General features: G+C 43.5%; 2 protein-coding genes across 2 annotated transcripts in view; both read left to right on the forward strand.

The window, feature by feature from the left end:
• The first annotated feature begins 461 nt into the window (after nucleotides 1-461).
• On the forward strand, nucleotides 462-8,769 carry det1 (DET1 partner of COP1 E3 ubiquitin ligase). Its single transcript, XM_068731996.1, has 9 exons — nucleotides 462-730; nucleotides 1,291-1,633; nucleotides 1,825-2,091; nucleotides 2,216-2,428; nucleotides 2,964-3,187; nucleotides 4,653-4,782; nucleotides 5,277-5,467; nucleotides 6,436-6,627; nucleotides 7,905-8,769. Exons 2-9 carry the CDS (start codon nucleotides 1,385-1,387, stop codon nucleotides 8,092-8,094), a joined length of 1,656 nt encoding a protein of 551 aa, XP_068588097.1. The 5' UTR covers nucleotides 462-730; nucleotides 1,291-1,384; the 3' UTR covers nucleotides 8,095-8,769.
• An 8,071-nt stretch (nucleotides 8,770-16,840) lies between these two features.
• map1lc3b (microtubule-associated protein 1 light chain 3 beta) overlaps nucleotides 16,841-18,481 on the forward strand; it is an 8,034-nt gene continuing 6,393 nt past the window's right edge. Inside the window, exon 1 of the mRNA XM_068731940.1 lies at nucleotides 16,841-17,114. Within this exon, the coding sequence (XP_068588041.1) occupies nucleotides 17,075-17,114 (40 nt within the window). The 5' untranslated portion in view covers nucleotides 16,841-17,074. The remainder of the gene's footprint in view (nucleotides 17,115-18,481) is intronic.

Below are 18,481 nucleotides of genomic sequence, written 5' to 3' on the forward strand. Positions count from 1 at the left end.
ACTGATCAGTAAATTGGCATTTCAGGGGAAATCAGCAGGTGCATGTTTGAACCATGTGTGGCCACACTATAAGGTTACCTCTTAATGCAATTCACTGCGGTTACTCACTTACAATTGTACCTTGTGAAATGTTACACTGGGATGCTCAGAAATACATTTATAGCACATTAGTTTCAGCTTGGATTGCAAGCATGTATGGTAGAATACCATATAACTGTTTGTATGTAAGTGAGCTTGTTTCCGTCATCTTCAACCAATGTCAATATAATTACTACCTTATTTATCGATATACTCCTATATACTCCCACAAATCCATTCGATTATTTGATTCAATAGCTAAAGGATGCAGTGTCATTTTTCACCTGAGGAGAGTGCAGTGGCGCTGTTTGAAAACAGCTCTGCGCTCCTCTTTATTCCAGCGCTGCTCTCCTCTTCTTCTTCTGCGTTTCCTTCCCCGGCTCACCCACAACAAACATAGCGGCTGTTCGACACATAAACGCTCCAGGCAGTCGAGATATTTGGAGAAACGTGATAGCTTACGGTTACTTTTGCACTATGCGACACAAATGAAGCCGGACATTTCCCACTAACGTGAGGTGGAAGTTAGCCACCGGTAGCTAGCTGTAACTTGTCGAGCTCGTCGACCAAACTTAACTGCTCTTGCTAACACAGCCAGCTGAACTTGGAGGACCCAGAGAGCTTCCCGGTTGGATTTTTTAAAAAACAAATAGTAAGTAACTATCACACATCATAGACCAGGGTCTTAGCCTTGCAGTTGGATCAGAGTCAAGGCAAACATAACGTCAGATATGTGGACAGAGCAGAAGATAGTCCTGCTATCACTGCTGTGGTGCGACTATTTATTTACATGAGTATTTTGTTTTGTTGTTATTTTGCAAGTGGCTGCTAGATTTGCTTCATTGACCAAAAAAAACAATGGAAGTCTATTGAGTGCCATTTCGAAATCCACCAGCCGCAGTTGTAAGTGTACAAAAAAGTAAATTTCTAACCCTGAGCGTCTCGGTTTTGTGTAAATAAAGGTTTGGTTATAAGATTTCATAGGAGACAAGACACCTGTCTTTATAGTCCTCACTTTGTCTGACCAGCAGTTTGTGACATGAAAAGTCAACTATAATATAGAAACTGCGTAGGTGCTTGATCGGTTACTTAAAATGGTGAATCCATTGTCAGAATTGGAATGTATTACTGTGTTTTGATCATTTCTTTTTACACTAAAACCCCCAAAACGAGCACCTGTGTGTTCTTTGTCTCCCCTCTCACTTTCTACAGAAAACACAGGTAACAGGACTGCACTTGTGATGTTCTGGCCGCCTGTCTAACTGCCTTCTGAGGAGGGGTTTGAGATCGTTCTCTAATCACAGCGATGGACGAAGACACCCCGACCCTGAAGCCCAGACGGATCCAAAATCAAAACGTGGTTTATCGTCTTGAGAGGCGCAGGATCTGTTCAGGCCGACCCGGAGCTCACTGGTACCGAGTGCGCTGCTTCCACCAGAACCTTTTCCCCAACTTCACTGTGGTGAACGTGGAGAAGCCTCCCTGCTTCCTCAGGAAGTTCTCGCCAGATGGACGCTGTTTCATCGCCTTCTCTTCTGACCAGACATCTCTGGAGGTAAGATCCGTTCATTTAGGGGCGCTTCTCCCTCCAAACATTGGCATTAGAGTCCTTAAATACCACATATAGTGTAATTATTATTATTATTTTTGAATCTTCCAACGAATCTTCCATCGTCAAAAGCAACTCGGCCAGACTGGACTAGAGCTGGTCCAACATAAACTCCAATCCCAATGTTCCCCATACAGATATATGAATATCAAGGCTGCCAAGCGGCTCAGGACCTGCTGAGAGGCCAAGAGGGAGAGACTCTTCTAACGGCCAATGACCAGCGTTCCCTCAACATCCGAGGCCGCCTGTTCGAGCGCTTCTTCTCCTTGCTCCACGTCACTAACGTGGCCTCGAACGGAGAACACCTCAACCGGGAATGCAGCCTCTTCACAGACGACTGCCGCTATGTCATTGTTGGGTCGGCTGTGTACGTTCCAGAAGAGCCGCCGCCTTACTTCTTTGAGGTAACAACACCGCCATACCAACTGCAATAGTATAAGGAAATTAAAAAAATTATTAGAACTACAAATTCAGTTCCATAGTTTGGCTCAGACCACCCCTTTTCATCCACACATCGTCCCCTACCAGGTGTATCGCAACAACGAATCTGTGACTCCCAACCCTCGGTCTCCTCTAGAAGACTACTCCCTCCACATCATCGACCTCCACACGGGCAGGCTCTGTGACACCAGGTCCTTCAAGTGTGACAAGATCATCCTGTCCCACAACCAGGGCCTCTACCTCTACAGGAACATCCTGGCTGTGCTGTCGGTCCAGCAGCAGACCATACATGTGTTTCAGGTGAGCCTCAAGTGATATGCTTGACAATTTGAATAGCTCTGCATTACACAAAGAAGAACAAAATGCCTCCATCCAATTTGTTCCTTAAGGTTTTTTAATTCAATTTTTTACAAAATAAAAAAGTATAAAATAACAAAGCCTCTCTGTGATCTTTTTGGCCTTGTTACTGTCTCGAGGGAATTTATCTCTCTCACTTTAAAACTGTGAAGTAAAGATAAATTTGTTAAATAATATAAATAAAGAATCTGACACTGCGTTTTGCTGTGGGCGGGGCTCAGCCCCCACTCACTCACATGGAGCTCAGCGAAGTGAAGGACATCTGTGTGACAGCTGACGTAAAACGAAGGATCGGATCGTGCTCCGTAGCTTAGCATAGTCGATACTGATCAGTTATCGGTTTGTTTTTGACATATGTACAAAAAAGTTTTCTAACAATAACTCCGTTTTTTGTTTAATTCTGTCTAGTTTGGGGACCGACTGCTGCTTAAAGACCTCCCCAAGCATCATATTTGTATTTTTCCTCATCTCCTCCCAGGTCACTCCAGAGGGAACATTTCTAGATGTAAGGACGATTGGGCGGTTCTGTTATGAGGACGACCTCCTGACTCTTTCAGCAGTTTACACTGAGGCTCAGGCGGAGAGTCAGTCAGGCTTCCCCCGCCTCTACACTGACAAAACCATCAACTCCCTCAAGCACAGGCTGCTGGTCTACCTCTGGAGGAGGGCTGAGCAGGACGGCAGCGCCACCGCTAAGAGGAGGTACAAAACGTTACTTGCGTGCTCTCAGTGATATTTAAGAAAAAAAAAAGGTCACTTAATTTAATCCATGTATTTTTTGACCCGATTTGATCAAAAGGAAATAACCAGAGGAACTAAACTCTAAACTAGGAACTAAAAGTCCCTGTTGCACATTCGTGTTTGAGTTTCCATCGTATCTCAAGAACGGTGACGATTATTTTAGTCATTTTAGTCCAATCGCAAAACACAATTTTCACACACAAGGAAACAACAATGCAGTCATTGGGTTGTTGTTTGTCTTTGCTGTTGCATGACTGATGACGGCTCTCCCCAAAATAGACATTCTGCTAAGTGTTTGATGGTTATTTATTACTGCGTTACAACAAAACTACCATGAAATTATCAGTAAATAAAATGTTATTTATGATATACACATTTATTTTATTATACATGTGTATGTGCATACGTATATATGTATACGTGTGTGTGTGTGTGTGTGTGTGTGTGTGTGTGTGTGTGTGTGTGTGTGTGTGTGTGTGTGTGTGTGTGTGTGTGTGTGTGCGTGTGTGTGTGTGTATATGTATTTATATACTGTATATGTGTGTGTGTGTGTGTGTGTGTGTGTGTATGTATGTAGGTATGTGTATATGCTTATATATATGTGTGTGTGCGTGTGTATACAGTATTAGGGATGTAACGGTTCACAAAGTTCTCGGTTCGGTTCAATACAATACAATGGTGCCACGGTTCGGTACGGCACAGTTCCATACAGCAGAAATGCCATCATAAAGTATGTTTTTTTTTTTTACTTTGAACAATGATGGATTGTGTACATGAAGCTGCAGCAACAACTCCTGTTTTGTCTTTAACACGTGGGCTGCAAGAAGGTCACAGTCTCTCTGATCTTGGGAGGAGGCCAGAGATCCACTGCACTGCCGTTGCTTTCTGAAATGCTAGATTAATGACATCGGCCTATTTGTGTCGCTACAGGTCTACCTATATATATATATACATATATATATATATATATATATATACATATATATATATACATATATATATATGTATATGTATATATATATATATATATATATATATGTATGTATGTATGTATGTATGTATGTATGTATATATATATATATATATATATATATATATATATAGTGTGTGTATGTATATTAGTGCTGGGCGGTATGACCAAAAATGTAAAAACGTATGTATGTATATGTATATACGTATTTGTGTATGTGTATATATAACTGCTCCCCGGGCGCTTCTCAGCAGCCCACTGCTCCCTATATACTAGGGATGGGTTAAATGCAGAGAATAAATTTCCCCACTGCGGGACTAATGAGGGATTTATTTATTTATGTAGGTACATTATAATGTACATTAGCTCTTCAGTCTATCAAGTACCATTTCCCTAATGTACTGATGTTAGATGCTCATTTGGTTTACTTCACCCTGCTCTTGGTTTTGTCTTCAGATTCTTCCAGTTTTTTGATCAGCTGAGGAGGTTGAGGATGTGGAAAATGCAGCTGTTGGATGAGCATCACCTCTTCATTAAATACACCAGTGAAGACGTGGTCACACTCAGAGTCACCGACCCCTCGCAGGTAATAACACACACACACACACACACACACACACACACACACACACACACACACACACATATATCTGAATTCCTCCCAGTGTTCTCCTTGTTACTCTCTCCTGCTTCTCTTGTGTCTTTTGTTGTTTGTGCTGCATTGCAGGGATTCCTCTTTCAGGTCTCCAAGGAGACGTTTATCTTACAGGTTCTCTTCAGTCCTGTTACTCATCCATAACGGCAAACAAAATATAGTATCTAACAGATCTAATTAATTTATGTTTTTATTGACAGGAAATCTCCGCTCTCCGAGTTCCTTGCAAAACAGCTATTTTTGTCTCGCCAATGGAAAATATATAATTAATCTCGGTCATTATAAACCTGCATAGAAGCCGAAGCCTGAAATGATTTGTGACACAATAATAACTGCCTCAGCATTCCTGGCTGTCCTCTGTATTTCACCTGTGTGGATTGTATCACCTTTTCTCTGAATCTTCACCCTCTCTCTTTCTCCCGCAGCCGTCGTTCTTCGTCGTGTACAACATGGTGTCCACAGAGGTGCTGGCCGTCTTTGAGAACACCTCCGACCAGCTGCTGGAGCTTTTTGAGAATTTCTGCGACCTGTTCCGAAACGCCACGCTGCACAGCCAGGCCGTCCAGTTCCCCTGCTCCGCTTCCTCCAACAACTACGCCCGGCAGGTCCAGAGAAGGTACGGACAGGAGAAATGTCATGTGTGCGGCCGGATATTAGATTATTGAATTCAAATGGCAAATATATTTCTGCAAAAAAAAAATGTAATGTACTTCAGTTTGAACATAATTGTGCTGGCAAACGGCAGGGTCCGGGGATTTTTTCTGAATGAAAGAGGGGAAATAAGAACCAAACCTGATTGTGTGCAGCCAAATGTCAGGGAGGATTTGAAGAAGGCGGTTAGGAAGGGAAGCGGATCAGTGGTGATTGCCTGGAGGAGGGGGAAGTTTTAGGACTTAATCTAGATATAGAAGGGAGACATTAAGACAGTCAGCATGGCTGGAGGAGTTGTGATTGAATTTGGCGGTTCGACTCGCCAGTGTAGGTGACAAAATCCTCTGTGGAAGGTGAAGAGGGAGGACCAGACAAAGGGGGGAGGGAGGAGGCAGGAGAAGATAAAGGGTAGTGTGAGCGAGGCAAAGGGCTTAGAATTGGATTTTAGAGTGGTGAAAACTGACGTCGGGAAGAAGGAGAGGAGAAATTGAAAGCTGGCGAGCACATTCAGCAAACCAGATTTGTACCATTTACAACTGGCTCGCACCTGCCCAGTTCACTGGGTGTTATATGGCCACTATCCACGTGTAGAGAGAGCTGCAGGTCTGCATGTGTGGAGCACAAAACAAGGTGAGAGAAAAGACTAAAACCCGCGCCTGAGTGTTGGTAGTGTGTAGCGATACTTGGGACTATATTTCAGCCACGTATGTTTGAAAGAAATTGCTCGGAATAAACACAAAGGTTCTCTCCGAAGCAAAACTATAGTGGAAAAGAGGCCGTTCACTCCTTTCTGATCTTCAAACCACACCAAGAGTACCACCCCTTTGGGACCACAGAAGCACTTTTATGGCCACAGTGTCGGTAGAGACGGCTCATTCGCTCATGAAGACTCCTGTTATTGTTTAAAAACCCTGTTTCGCTGTGCCTTTTTAGATTCAAGGACACCATAGTGAACGCCAAATACGGCGGGCACACCGAGGCGGTGCGTCGGCTGCTGGGTCAGCTGCCCATCAGCGCCCAGTCCTACAGCAGCAGTCCTTACCTCGACCTCTCCCTCTTCAGTTATGATGACAAGTGGGTGTCCGTAATGGAGAGGCCCAAGACCTGCGGAGATCACCCCATCAGGTACGGACTCCATGGCAAGGCCGGCACACACACACACGCACACACACGCACACACACACACACACACACACACACACACACACACAACAAACCCTATCCGTCTGAGAATAACTCGGAATAATTCATGTTGATGAATAATGTGGAATTTAGGTCTTTGCGGTATGACCTAAAATTTCCTACTGTATAATTTTGAAGCGTGGGCGGTAACGGTAAATATCACTGTTTATTCGTTTTTCCTTATATGTCAATATAGATGCTTCTGAAGATGTAAAGCACTGTTATGTTATTTGCATGGCATCACTGACATCATAGTCAAAATTCATACTTACGATACCTTTGATACTTTCCACCCCTAGTGATATCACTATTCCTTATTTCATGGGCTCTGAGTTCTGATTTTTGGGGTAATGCGTATATTAAACAAACCAACAAAAACAGCAGATGCATTTGAATACTTAATTGGACTTCGATTACCATGGCAACAGCCGAAGCCTTACCATTGAAGTAACACATTCCTCAGGGCGTGCTGCAGTGTTCTCCTGGGCGTGGAGCTGTGCCGGCAGTGCCTACATGGACCAGGATGCATTGAGCACAAGCACTGTAAAATGTGTCCACATCCTCTGCACTCCTATTTTGGGATGCCAATCGGAGAGAACAAGGAAGTTCTGCTTTTGAGTCTCATCTAGAGCTAACACTTCCCAGCTCGGAGCTAATATTGTGAATGCGCATTTTTCACGATGTTCATAAGCGATTATTCGAAAATGATGTTCACATTGATCTGTAATGTAAAAAACAATTGGTTGTGGCAGCATTCTGAGCTCAGAGGTTTATTTGTGCTCAGTTAAGATCTGGCATCCTGCCTTTGGCTGTGAACACTTCCATTCAGTCCCAGAGGTGGACATGACAATGAAATGCGTTTTATATTCTCCTGTTTTAGAAAATAATCATGATCGTTGTGTTAAGCCTTAACTGAAAATGTTTGTCAGACATCCCAATCTGTTCGATGTGACAGATGAATATAGATTACAGCACAATGTTTGCAATGCATTCTGACATAGCTAGCATCGTTTTTTGTTCAAGGCTTCTTATCTCAGAGCATTTGATTTGTTACGTTTCTATCTGATAGACTGTGTTTGACACATGGCATGTATACACTACCATGTGTTGGCTCGCTTTCCTTTTCCTTTCTTTTCTCTTGTCTACTCATTTCTCCAAAAGACTGAACTAAATGAAGGATTTAATGCCACTATTTACACTTTACCCCCCCCCCCCACCAGGTTTTACGCGCGGGACTCCGGCCTGCTGAAGTTCAAGATCCAGGCCGGACTGCTGGGACGGCCGGTAAATCACGCCGTGCGGCGCCTGGTCGCCTTCACCTTCCACCCCTTCGAGCCCTTCGCCATCTCAGTGCAGCGCACCAACGCCGAGTACGTGGTCAACTTCCACATGAGGCACGTCTGTGCGTGAGGAGCTTGTGTTCACGTGCAAACGAGTGACTCCAAGTAAACTCGCACTCTGAATCAAATTGCAGGAGCGGTGGGCTTCTGTTAGCGGCCGCTGGTGACAATACAGCAAAACACATCGTCCATCAGGAGGCACAAAACAGTTGTTCCGTTAGTCGCCCTCTCCTCCTCCTCCAGAGAAAATCAGCGGTCCTCTCCTGATGGAAAACCACTGTTCGTCGCCTCTGTCCCCCTCCATCACACGGTGGTCACTCCACTTCCGCCACTCCGCCCCCTCCGCGAAAAGGCAGCAATTCTGCCTTTTTCCTTTGGTCCGCACCGCTTCGCCTCTTCTTTGCCCCTTCCTCCACAGAACAAAGAGGGACCTGTAGGGAGGAGAGCCTGGAATAAGTGTAAATGGAGATGTAGAGAGAGAATGATTGATGTGCGACGGAGGTGGGAAGCCGCAGGTTGCCGGACCTCTTAGAAGGAACCAAAGGTGTTTTCTTTTTTCTTACCATGCACTGAAAAGCTGCACATTCATATCAGAATTGCTTGTCCAGTTGGTCCATGACCAGCTTGTCCAACAAACTTTATTTTTTTCTCACATGGATGGGGAAAGAGGTAATTTTATATTTTATTGCTTTTACACGTTTTTACACTTGTAAATATTTTATGCCAATAAAATTGTTTAAATTTTGCTGTTTTTGTTTTTTAGCTTTACAGAAAGTAGAAACTTGCAGAAGGATATAGATTTTTTGTGTTTTAGTGTATGCAGTTAGTTGTACACAACAGCTGTGGTTTGATTTCATTTTAAGCTCTTATGAGAGTACTAATACTTCACAGGGTAAAGCTCGGCGTGGCGAGAAACCTGAAGTACATTGTGTGTTGTCGTACAGCAGATTCAGTGCTTTTCCCATCATACTTTGCCTGTAATCCATCTAATAATCCATTTCTTTACTAGCTGTACCGACACTAGTTCCCAACATGTCGCTGCATATCTTAACGGAGCCTCATAATGAACCTGAAACGATGTTAGCACGGAGCTGTAACACATACGGAGACCAGACAAGACACAGTGTAAGTGTCATCATATTTAATTTGAATACTGATCCCTGCAGTCTGTTCTCCTGCACCATATAGCGTCCTATTTTATATCCGGGTCCATCTGTGTTGCGGACCGTAGGGCGTGGGGGACATCTGTTTAGCTCAGATGTGTTATTAAAAACACGCCAGCACACGCAGATAATCTACAGATACACAAATGGACTAAAACACTCCCCACTCCCCACTGACACCAATGCAAGGTCGGCGGTATTGCAAAAAAAAAAGAAGGCGAAAAGCGCACACCAGAGCAGCTGCAAGAGGTCATGACGGTAAGGAGAGCAGGTGCTGAGGGATTAAGTGTTCTTCTAGCCTCTGGTTACACACTACAGTGGACCTGGGAGCCGTGTGTTTGTGTTTGACAGACACACTGACGGGGGTTCAAGGTAGAGGCGGAAGAAGGTGTTTACGGGTGGAGAGATGAAACAATTGGTGGGAGACGGGAGGTGGAGAGGCCGGGGATCGATGCGCTGCGAGTGCCAGCGACTGTATTGTGCAGCCGCAAAGCAAATGCTACCTCGCAGATCAAGGTTTAAGTAGGCCGTGTTATGTCATTGTCATTATGGCGTGTTTGTGTAAGCTGGTGTGCGACAGCATGCTGTGATAATCAACTAATTACAGGAAGCGCACACGGCAGGCACAGACAGGCGTCCGTATAGGAGGACGCTGTCTGTTGTCCTGACAGATTGCCAATGGGAAATGTGCAGGACTGTGTTTGTGTGAGCGCTGGTGAGTGCTTCCTCTCTGATGTTCAAGGGTCTGTTTTTTCTTTTGTGCTTCAAGACACATTTATGTTTTTACCCAATCAACCGCCCCTAGGGATAATATCTTTTCAGTTCTCTGCAGTAAATGTAAGCCTTGTGTCTAAAGTAAGCAATCATCAGCTATTCAATTTCCCCACAGATGTTTAAAAGCCAATAAGGAAGCAGGGCACCGTGGAGTTAAAGTCTCTGCCGGAGTCTTCAACGCAAACACGGATAATATATCACCACATGAACCCAATGGCTCCCAGTACTTAGTGCAATAACAAATATGTCATATCTGTCTTATTCTTAAGAATCAGGTAAACCCAGAGCCTTCTCCCTGACCTTGGTTGCTACGGAAACATAACCACTCTCTGCTTGGTAACCAATTCTTTTCTAATTGCTGTTGTCTTGGCAACAGCGCAACCAATGTAATCCAGAAAAGGCCACAATCCTAAGTGTTTCCTGTTGCAGTGCTCGCCTTCTCGGAGCAGTCCCTCAACACACACGGGCACATCTGATCATTTAGACAACGGTCGCCACCAAAAATGTAAAAAGCGAGGTTCAAAGCGTGAATTTTTTTTTTGGGAGGACACAAATGGCGGGGTTGACTCTGACATACATGGATCTGCAATGTAAAACACGTTTGTTTTATTTTAATAATTCATTCATTTTTAGTATGTTCTGAGCACTAAATGTTTCACAGTGCTCTCAAAAGGAACGTTTGATATCACGATATAAGCACTCGCAAACCTTTCGCTTCCCAGTGGTGTGCAGTGATTCCCAGCTGGAGGTACTTGTACATCAGGGGTACTAGAGCATTGTACAAGGGGTACACAGAAGGAAAGAGGAAGGAGGCTCAAGAATGTTTTTTTCCTCATTTCCTATGAAACAATCTCGTTACACATCGAACCCTGTTGTACTTTCTACTAAAATACGGATCCAGTCCTGAAGTCACTGCAAATTTAAAGCATCTGTATTTCGGACCCATCAGCAACAATCACCTCCTCAAAGATTTCCCTCATTTCCTTTTTCTTCCAGCTCACCTCATTCAACTCGGATAATCGAAGCACATTGTGAAAAAGAACTACGTATGGAGTTAACAGATGACTAGAGGAAGAGGGTGTTAAAACGGGTCACCTCCTCATCATGTGCGAGCCTTTCACTAATTCAATTGAAGGTTTTGCATCACTCACTCACATCTGACCCATATGTTTTGCTCTGCTCCTCAACATTATTGGTCTTTGGTCTGCAACACTCTTTCAGATCTTTAAGGGGTCCCTGTTAAACCAAGTTCACAAATTACCGCCTTGGGAGAACACATTTTTATCTGATCTTTATTCTGTTTGTTTTTGTTTCTTGAAATATGATATGTGGAGATACTACTTAGTTTTGAATGCTGTATTTGTACCTACATCTCCAGCAATAAGATTACTTAGGAAAATAAAAGATGCATATCCACATATTGAGTCAACTACGACACCTGAACACTAGGTTGAAAACTAGCAAACAAGCGAGCAAATGTGTCCAAACAGTTAACAGAAAAATAGTTCCAATAGTTAATTAATAGTAATGGATACACGTTCCAATAGTTAATGAATAGTAATGGATAACAGTTCCAATAGTTAATTAATAGTAATGGATAACAGTTCCAAATAGTTAATTAAAAGTAATGGATAATGGTTCCAATAATTAATTAAAAGTAATGGATAACAGTTCCAATAGTTAGCTGAAAGTAATGGATAGATGGTCTTCTGGTGACTAGTAGTTCTTTTGATTACCAATGTTGATGCACTTATTGTAAGTCGCTTTGGATAAAAGCGTCTGCTCAATGACTGTAATGTAAATGTGATGTAATGGTTCAAAACGAGGGCTAAAAGATAGTCACCGGTTTGTGCGTAGCTCTTTATTAGAAAAGAGATTGACAGGAATATTCAACATTTCAGTTTGCCATTTAGCGATTTCCATTTTAACTTATGTGTGCATTGGTGACTATATTGTTGTTCTATGAAGATATTCAAAGGTACACGGTTAAACAAGTTGTATCAACAGTCTAACAGTGTATCGGTTGCAGTTTGTATTACGTTAAGGGGAGTGTCTAAAGAAAATATTAATAGGATTTTGCTTTTTGTTTTAAAAAGGGAAATATTCAGCCCACCACCCCATCCCAGTTCCTTTCATGCGGTCTATAACCGCCTCTGGAAAATGTCATGGTTGTATGATGTGTAACAGGGAATAAGCAGGAGGCGATTTGTTGATTTGTAACAGGGGAGACGGTTGGTTCTGCCTCTCATGAACGACCCTTTTGGTTCAGCTGTTGTTTAAAGAATGTTACAGATCCAACAAGAAACTGACAAAAGGGCGGGGAAAAGTTGCGTTTACAAATCCGTCTGCTACTTCAGCACCACAGACAGCGCCATGGATTTATCAACACCCAGCGCAGCAGGGCTGCTGATATTTCAGAGCCATGGGCTGGGCCATAGATTCTGACTTGCACAATCAGTGAGATAAAGGATCAATGAGTCAGGCTTAGTAGACAAGACCCAATCACCGGAACAGAAACAGTGTTGCCATTCTTCCAAACACAAACTGCTCTCCCAGATCCTCGTCAGTCCTGCCCTGACATAGGACACAAATGTTTCCTCTCCAGCAAGACTGCTGTTTCGAAATCACTGCAACACCAACAGTGCACTCAACTGATGGATATAAGAGCGTCAAAAGAGAGCAGCGAGGAGACGCAGGGGGTATGTTGCTCAAGTTTACTACTCAAACTGGGGGAAAATACAGGCGAGGTGGTGAAGGAAGAACAGATAATCATATGGATACAAGGCAGTGGCTGCGAAAAGGTCAGAAAAGATTTACGGGGGGGGGGGTTTCATTATACCCTGACATATAAAAAAAAAGAAACAGCTAGAATCTCCACCGATGACTGAAGGGCCACAGTTTTTATTACTCTGAAGATGGCCGCCACACTGGAACTTTACAACTCAGCAGTTCCTAGTCCTTGAGTAACTTCATTGGGACTATTTCTTTGATATAAAGTAGTTCCATCGACAACTTGCCACAGTGAGGTCTGTGGATTATTCAGAGCAACCGGGACGTTGTTTCTTGAAAGCAGCGTTTTTTTAATTAAAAAATAACAGCAAATCAATATGGCTTAGTGGACAAGAGTATGTCTCCCAAATCCTTTATACTCCTCTTATACATTGATGCATACACTGTGGGAACTACTTCACACAATGGGAATACACACACACAACGTCCACCTTTAACCCATCCATATCCCTCACCTGTTATTGTTATCGACCGCACAGGTATTATTCCTCCCTGTTACATAGAACACTATAACACTGTCAACATTTCATTTCACACGGATTACCACTTCAGCCATCTGTACAGCTGATTGAGACCAGTTCTGCACTTGTGGAGCCTCCCGGCGAGAACCATCAAATCACAACACCACCACCTAATGAGCGGAAGGAGCAGGCGGGGGCCCGTTGAGGAGGGAAGGAGAGGGCCTAAATATTGACGGCAAATATTTGATTGAAGCTGTATGGGTGTCCCCAGATTCATAGGTGTGTGCTCGGACACAGAATGCACACACACACACACATATACACACACACACCACAATCCCAATCCACAATTTCATGTGTTATCAAGTCTGCAGCTGTCTATGACTGGGACAGAAAGGGGTGGATGCTTCATATATGCACCTCCACACACAGTCCTCCGGGCCTGCACCATGCTGAGACAAATACACAGATCGACTGTGGTAGATGCTACTGTGTGTGTGTGTGTGTGTGTGTGTGTGTGTGTGTTTGTGTGTGTGTGTGTGTGTGTGTGTGTGTGTGTGTGTGTGTGTGTGTGTGTGTGTGTGTGTGTGTGTCTGTGTATGTGTGTGTGTTCGCTGCAGATTATTTCTAACTGACTTCATATATCCTCCGTAGACACACCCGGTTGGATGCCAGCACGTGCACACACACACACACACACACACACAAACAGCAATCCCCTGTGCAGCCCTTCAGCACGCACTCGCACACACCTGACTGAGCACCAGTTGGGGGGTTTCAGGTGGAAATCCGCAGGGGAAGGGCTTCGCAGCATGGCCGACCTAAAAATACGATGCATTGGGATGCCCTTTGTGGATAAACACTCGCACCATCACATTATACCCAAACAGAAAGAACTGGAAAAGAAAGGAGAAGAGGCAAGCGCTAGTGTTGCACATGAACTATTATCATTACCGTGCAGTGTGAATGAGAGAGTGAAACAAAGACATCTTACATGTATGTGTTCATGCTTGTGATGGGACACATTGATGTTATCAATGTGCATTTGGAAAACTAACATAGGCCTGACTCTTAGGTTGTCAGAATGCCAGTGTCTCTCCTGCAGCAGGGGCTTCCCTTATTACAGTCAAAGACTCAAACAAATTAAAACACACAGTTTTGTGGTTTCTGCATGCAGTAAAGAGCGTAGATAGGTTCATCAGCACCAGTCTTTGCCCCCTTTGCACTGGTCCCTGAGAGCAGCACTGGTCCCTGAGAGCAGCACTGGTCCCTGAGAGCAGCACTGGTTCCTGAGAGCAGCACTGGTTCCTGAGAGCAGCTCTGGTCCCTGAGAGCAGCACTGGTCCCTGAGAGCAGCACTGGTCCCTGAGAGCAGCACTGGTGCCTGAGAGCAGCACTGGTCCCTGAGAGCAGCAGTGGTTCCTGAGAGCAGCACTGGTCCCTGAGAGCAGCACTGGTTCCTGAGAGCAGCACTGGTTCCTGAGAGCAGCACTGGTCCCTGAGAGCAGCACTGGTCCCTGAGAGCAGCACTGGTCCCTGAGAGCAGCACTGGTGCCTGAGAGCAGCACTGGTCCCTGAGAGCAGCAGTGGTTCCTGAGAGCAGCACTGGTCCCTGAGAGCAGCACTGGTCCCTGAGAGCAGCACTGGTCCCTGAGAGCAGCACTGGTTCCTGAGAGCAGCAGTGGTCCCTGAGAGCAGCAGTGGTTCCTGAGAGCAGCACTGGTCCCTGAGAGCAGCACTGGTCCCTGAGAGCAGCACTGGTCCCTGAGAGCAGCACTGGTCCCTGAGAGCAGCGCGGTTCCGGGGATTCAACAGGTGATCAGAGTTCTCCACCTGCTGGACAACAAATAGAACAGCATCTTCTCCTTGGCCTACTTTCTTTGAACTACAACTTCCATCAGCCCTGTGTGTCCATGAGCAGAGAGGAAAAGTAATTACGTGTATTTACTCAAGTCCTGGATTTAATTACAATTTAAAGGTACTTTTTTTTTTCCACCACTGAAAATGTACTACCAACAATACACAAAGTAGTCAAACTCACCACCAGGAGCCGCTACTGCAATACCAATAATACAAGCAGTCACTTTAAATTCAGACAGAGGTTCAAAAAGAAGGAGTTCAGAAAACTGAGTAGTGAACTTTGAGTCAGGTTTTACTCCACAGGAGATTTATCAATTTGTTGAGGTGAACTTCTGACAGTGACATTTTATGTTACTTTAATACTGACATGTGTTCCTCTTTAGACGATGTTTTGCTCGGCGTTTTCTACCAACTAGTCTTAACTGATATGATGATCAAACTGATTTATAAGCAGTTTAATCATTTTAAAACACTACACATACCTGCTATAAAGTTGCACTAAAATACTGTAATGAACATAAATGGCTTTTCAACTGTAAAAACAAACCCAGGTTGCTAAAAGTTTCCCAAACTGCCATTTAAAAACAGTACAAGGCTGCTGAACCTGAGACGACATCCCTCAGTCTGTCCAGTTATAGTTTTTTCCTACTAATTATAAAGTGGCTTTAAAGGGGAATACCACCTAAATTAAGATTCCTGATGTTACTGCCATTACCAAGGAAAGTTTAACCAGGATACTTGAGCTATTCTCTCTCAAAGCCAGAAACCAGAGAGCATAAAGTCTAGAGCTGCTCCATTGACAATGAATGGGAGACTGTTTTTGTGGACCCACAGAGGGTTTGTTTCCTTTTTTTTTTATAGGGAAATTAGTTTTATTGTGCTGGGTGCTCTCACTGTCATCTGCAATCTTTCACAATTCATTATCTATGGAGCACTTCCACATTTTATACTTGATGACATCACACATTTGAGTTTTAGCACTCTAGCCTTTTGACATACAAGAGATGTTCAGTTTGGGACTGGCTTAGACCATAAAAACATGTAGACATTTTGAAAATGGGTGTATCAGAATAAGAATACAGCCTACTGCTAAAAAAAAGTATATTGTTTTTGTGCCAGGGTGTTTTCAGTCAAATTGACTTTCATTGAAGGCTGCTGTTGCTCAGGGTTACACTTGATATCCTGTGTGTTAAATGTTGGGACCTTGATAAAAGATGATCTGATTTTAGACGGGTCTTGGAATAAAACCTTTAAGGAATGATACTAGATTATTATACCTTCCGAATCGGAAAACAGCATGTTTTTAATTTCTCACAATTTCGAAAAATATAGACCTTTGTGTTAACATTTTTCTCACTTACATTTAATATTTTCAATGGTGGTGCATTATTTGCCCTTTTCTGTTAAGAGGAAACTAAAGTTTCTAAAAGTGTTTTTATCTTAAATTGAATTTGGCAGAGAGAGAGAGAGAGAGAGAGAGAGAGAGAGAGAGAGAGAGAGAGAGAGAGAGAGAGAGAGAGAGAGCGAGAGAGAGAGAGAGAGAGATTTAATGTTCTAGTCATATTAATTTTATCCTAAACTTTTGTATGTTGACGCTTTTGCAAAACATGTTTTGCGAGAGAGAGTGAGGGAGTGAGAGAGAGAGAGAGAGAGCGAGAGAGCGAGAGAGAGAGAGAGTGAGAGAGCGAGAGAGCGAGAGAGAGAGAGAGAGAGAGAGAGAGAGAGAGAGAGAGAGAGGAACATGACGTCAGAGGTCAGCTGACAGGTTTGTTTTGCTTGCCCGAGCTCGTCCCGATAACAACACAGCAAGAGGAAGGAAGCAAGCAGCGACATCAGACCACCATTAAACTAGTGTCCTTTAGTTTGTATTTTACCAACAAGCCACCGGCACAGACACCGCGGATAGTTTCTCAAATCGTTTTTTAGCTTTTATATTTCCGCTTTGATACAGACGCTACCTCCGTTTCTTCGTCTACTGCCAACTGGTTGACTTTGACGCAATATGCCTTCAGAAAAAACCTTCAAACAAAGACGGACATTCGGTAGGTGATATCTCACTCTGCTTTTACCATTTTAAAACAACAACTACTCCTCTGCTTTGTGTCTTTTGAGTAACGGCTCTACGTTTGCAGCTGTCGCCCCGTTTTGTCCTCTGAAGACTGAATTACGTCGTTAATGTAACGTCAGACAGGCCAGTTAGTTATTAACCCAGCGGAGTGATACCGTTCATTCCCAGTTAGTTTACTGTAAACTGAACTAGCTAACGTTAGTTCAGTTTACAGTTTGTTTACCACACAGAGGAGATAGCCTGCTGGAGCTAGTTACAAAAAACCCAACCATATACGGAGGCCTGTGCTCGTGTCAACTTATCTAAAAAGAAGATAAGACATACTAGTTATAATGATAATTGTTCTCGCTGGTATACGTACATGTTATATATCTCTCTATATATAATATTATATATATATATATATATATATATATATATATATATATATATATATATAATATTATAGATTCTGAGAGGCTGCAGGCCTGTCTCTCTGTGTGTGTTTATTTGCGTCAGAGCTGCGGGAGAAAAACAAAGTGGTGTCGAAACGCAGGGCAGAGAAAGACGGGAGCTGCAGGATTGGGGGATGGGACAGTTTGTGTTTCGGAGAAGAGAGGAGTTAGAAAGAGAGGACGGGATCAGATGATAGTGCGGAGTTCAGCTTTTCTTTCTTTTTGTTCGAGGGGGGAGGGGGGGAGGTAGGTAGGTAGGTAGGTAGGCAGGCCACAGCCTCGGTGCGGAGTTTAGTTTCAGTTACGATTCTCAAATCACAGAGCTAAAGACGAGACATGCACTTTTTTTCTTTTCTTTCAAATGCAATGCAACTAAGTGTATCCACTTGTCTTTCTCTGACATACGTTGTGGCGCTTTTCTGTAATTTAGTACACACGAGAATATAAATGAAAACACTAATTAATTCATTATAATTCTATAAATTGGCCTTGACTTTTCTTGAGTGTTGCACATCTTGAACGAACATAAACTGGGGACCGTCGCCCTTAGCAATGGAAACATAATTCCCAGTATGACTCAAAGTAACCGACTTCCTGCTAGACGTCACGTTATTGGTCCGAATTTGCACAACCAGGGCACGTGAGGGCCAGACAGCAAAGAGAAACGCGGTGTCACGCGCAGACTGCTAGTTGTTTGGTATGGCTGTCACGTGACTATATGTATATATAATACACACATGTTGTGTGTTCTAGTGGTGTTCAATCCATATGCCACTGCCTTGTGTAATATCTGAGCCCACATTACGCATTACAATACACTTTTAATGTTTCAGTGTTCAATGTCACTACACACCGAGTGTGACGTGTGAACCGGTTCCAGTTGCATATCTGTATGATAGGTCATAAG

The sequence above is a fragment of the Cebidichthys violaceus genome, unplaced genomic scaffold (genome assembly GCF_023349555.1).
Source record: "Cebidichthys violaceus isolate CVI_PGR_0920_01 unplaced genomic scaffold, fCebVio1.0.p SCAF_55, whole genome shotgun sequence".
Lineage (NCBI taxonomy): Eukaryota > Metazoa > Chordata > Actinopteri > Perciformes > Stichaeidae > Cebidichthys > Cebidichthys violaceus.

Coding starts and splice junctions, on each gene's coding strand:
- det1 (XM_068731996.1), top strand. CDS start 1,385: ATGGACGAAGACACCCCGACCCTGAAGCCCAGACGGATCCAAAATCAA. Junction 4,783..5,276: donor GAGTCACCGACCCCTCGCAG/GTAATAACACAC, acceptor TTTCTCCCGCAG/CCGTCGTTCTTCGTCGTGTA. Junction 5,468..6,435: donor GCCCGGCAGGTCCAGAGAAG/GTACGGACAGGA, acceptor GTGCCTTTTTAG/ATTCAAGGACACCATAGTGA.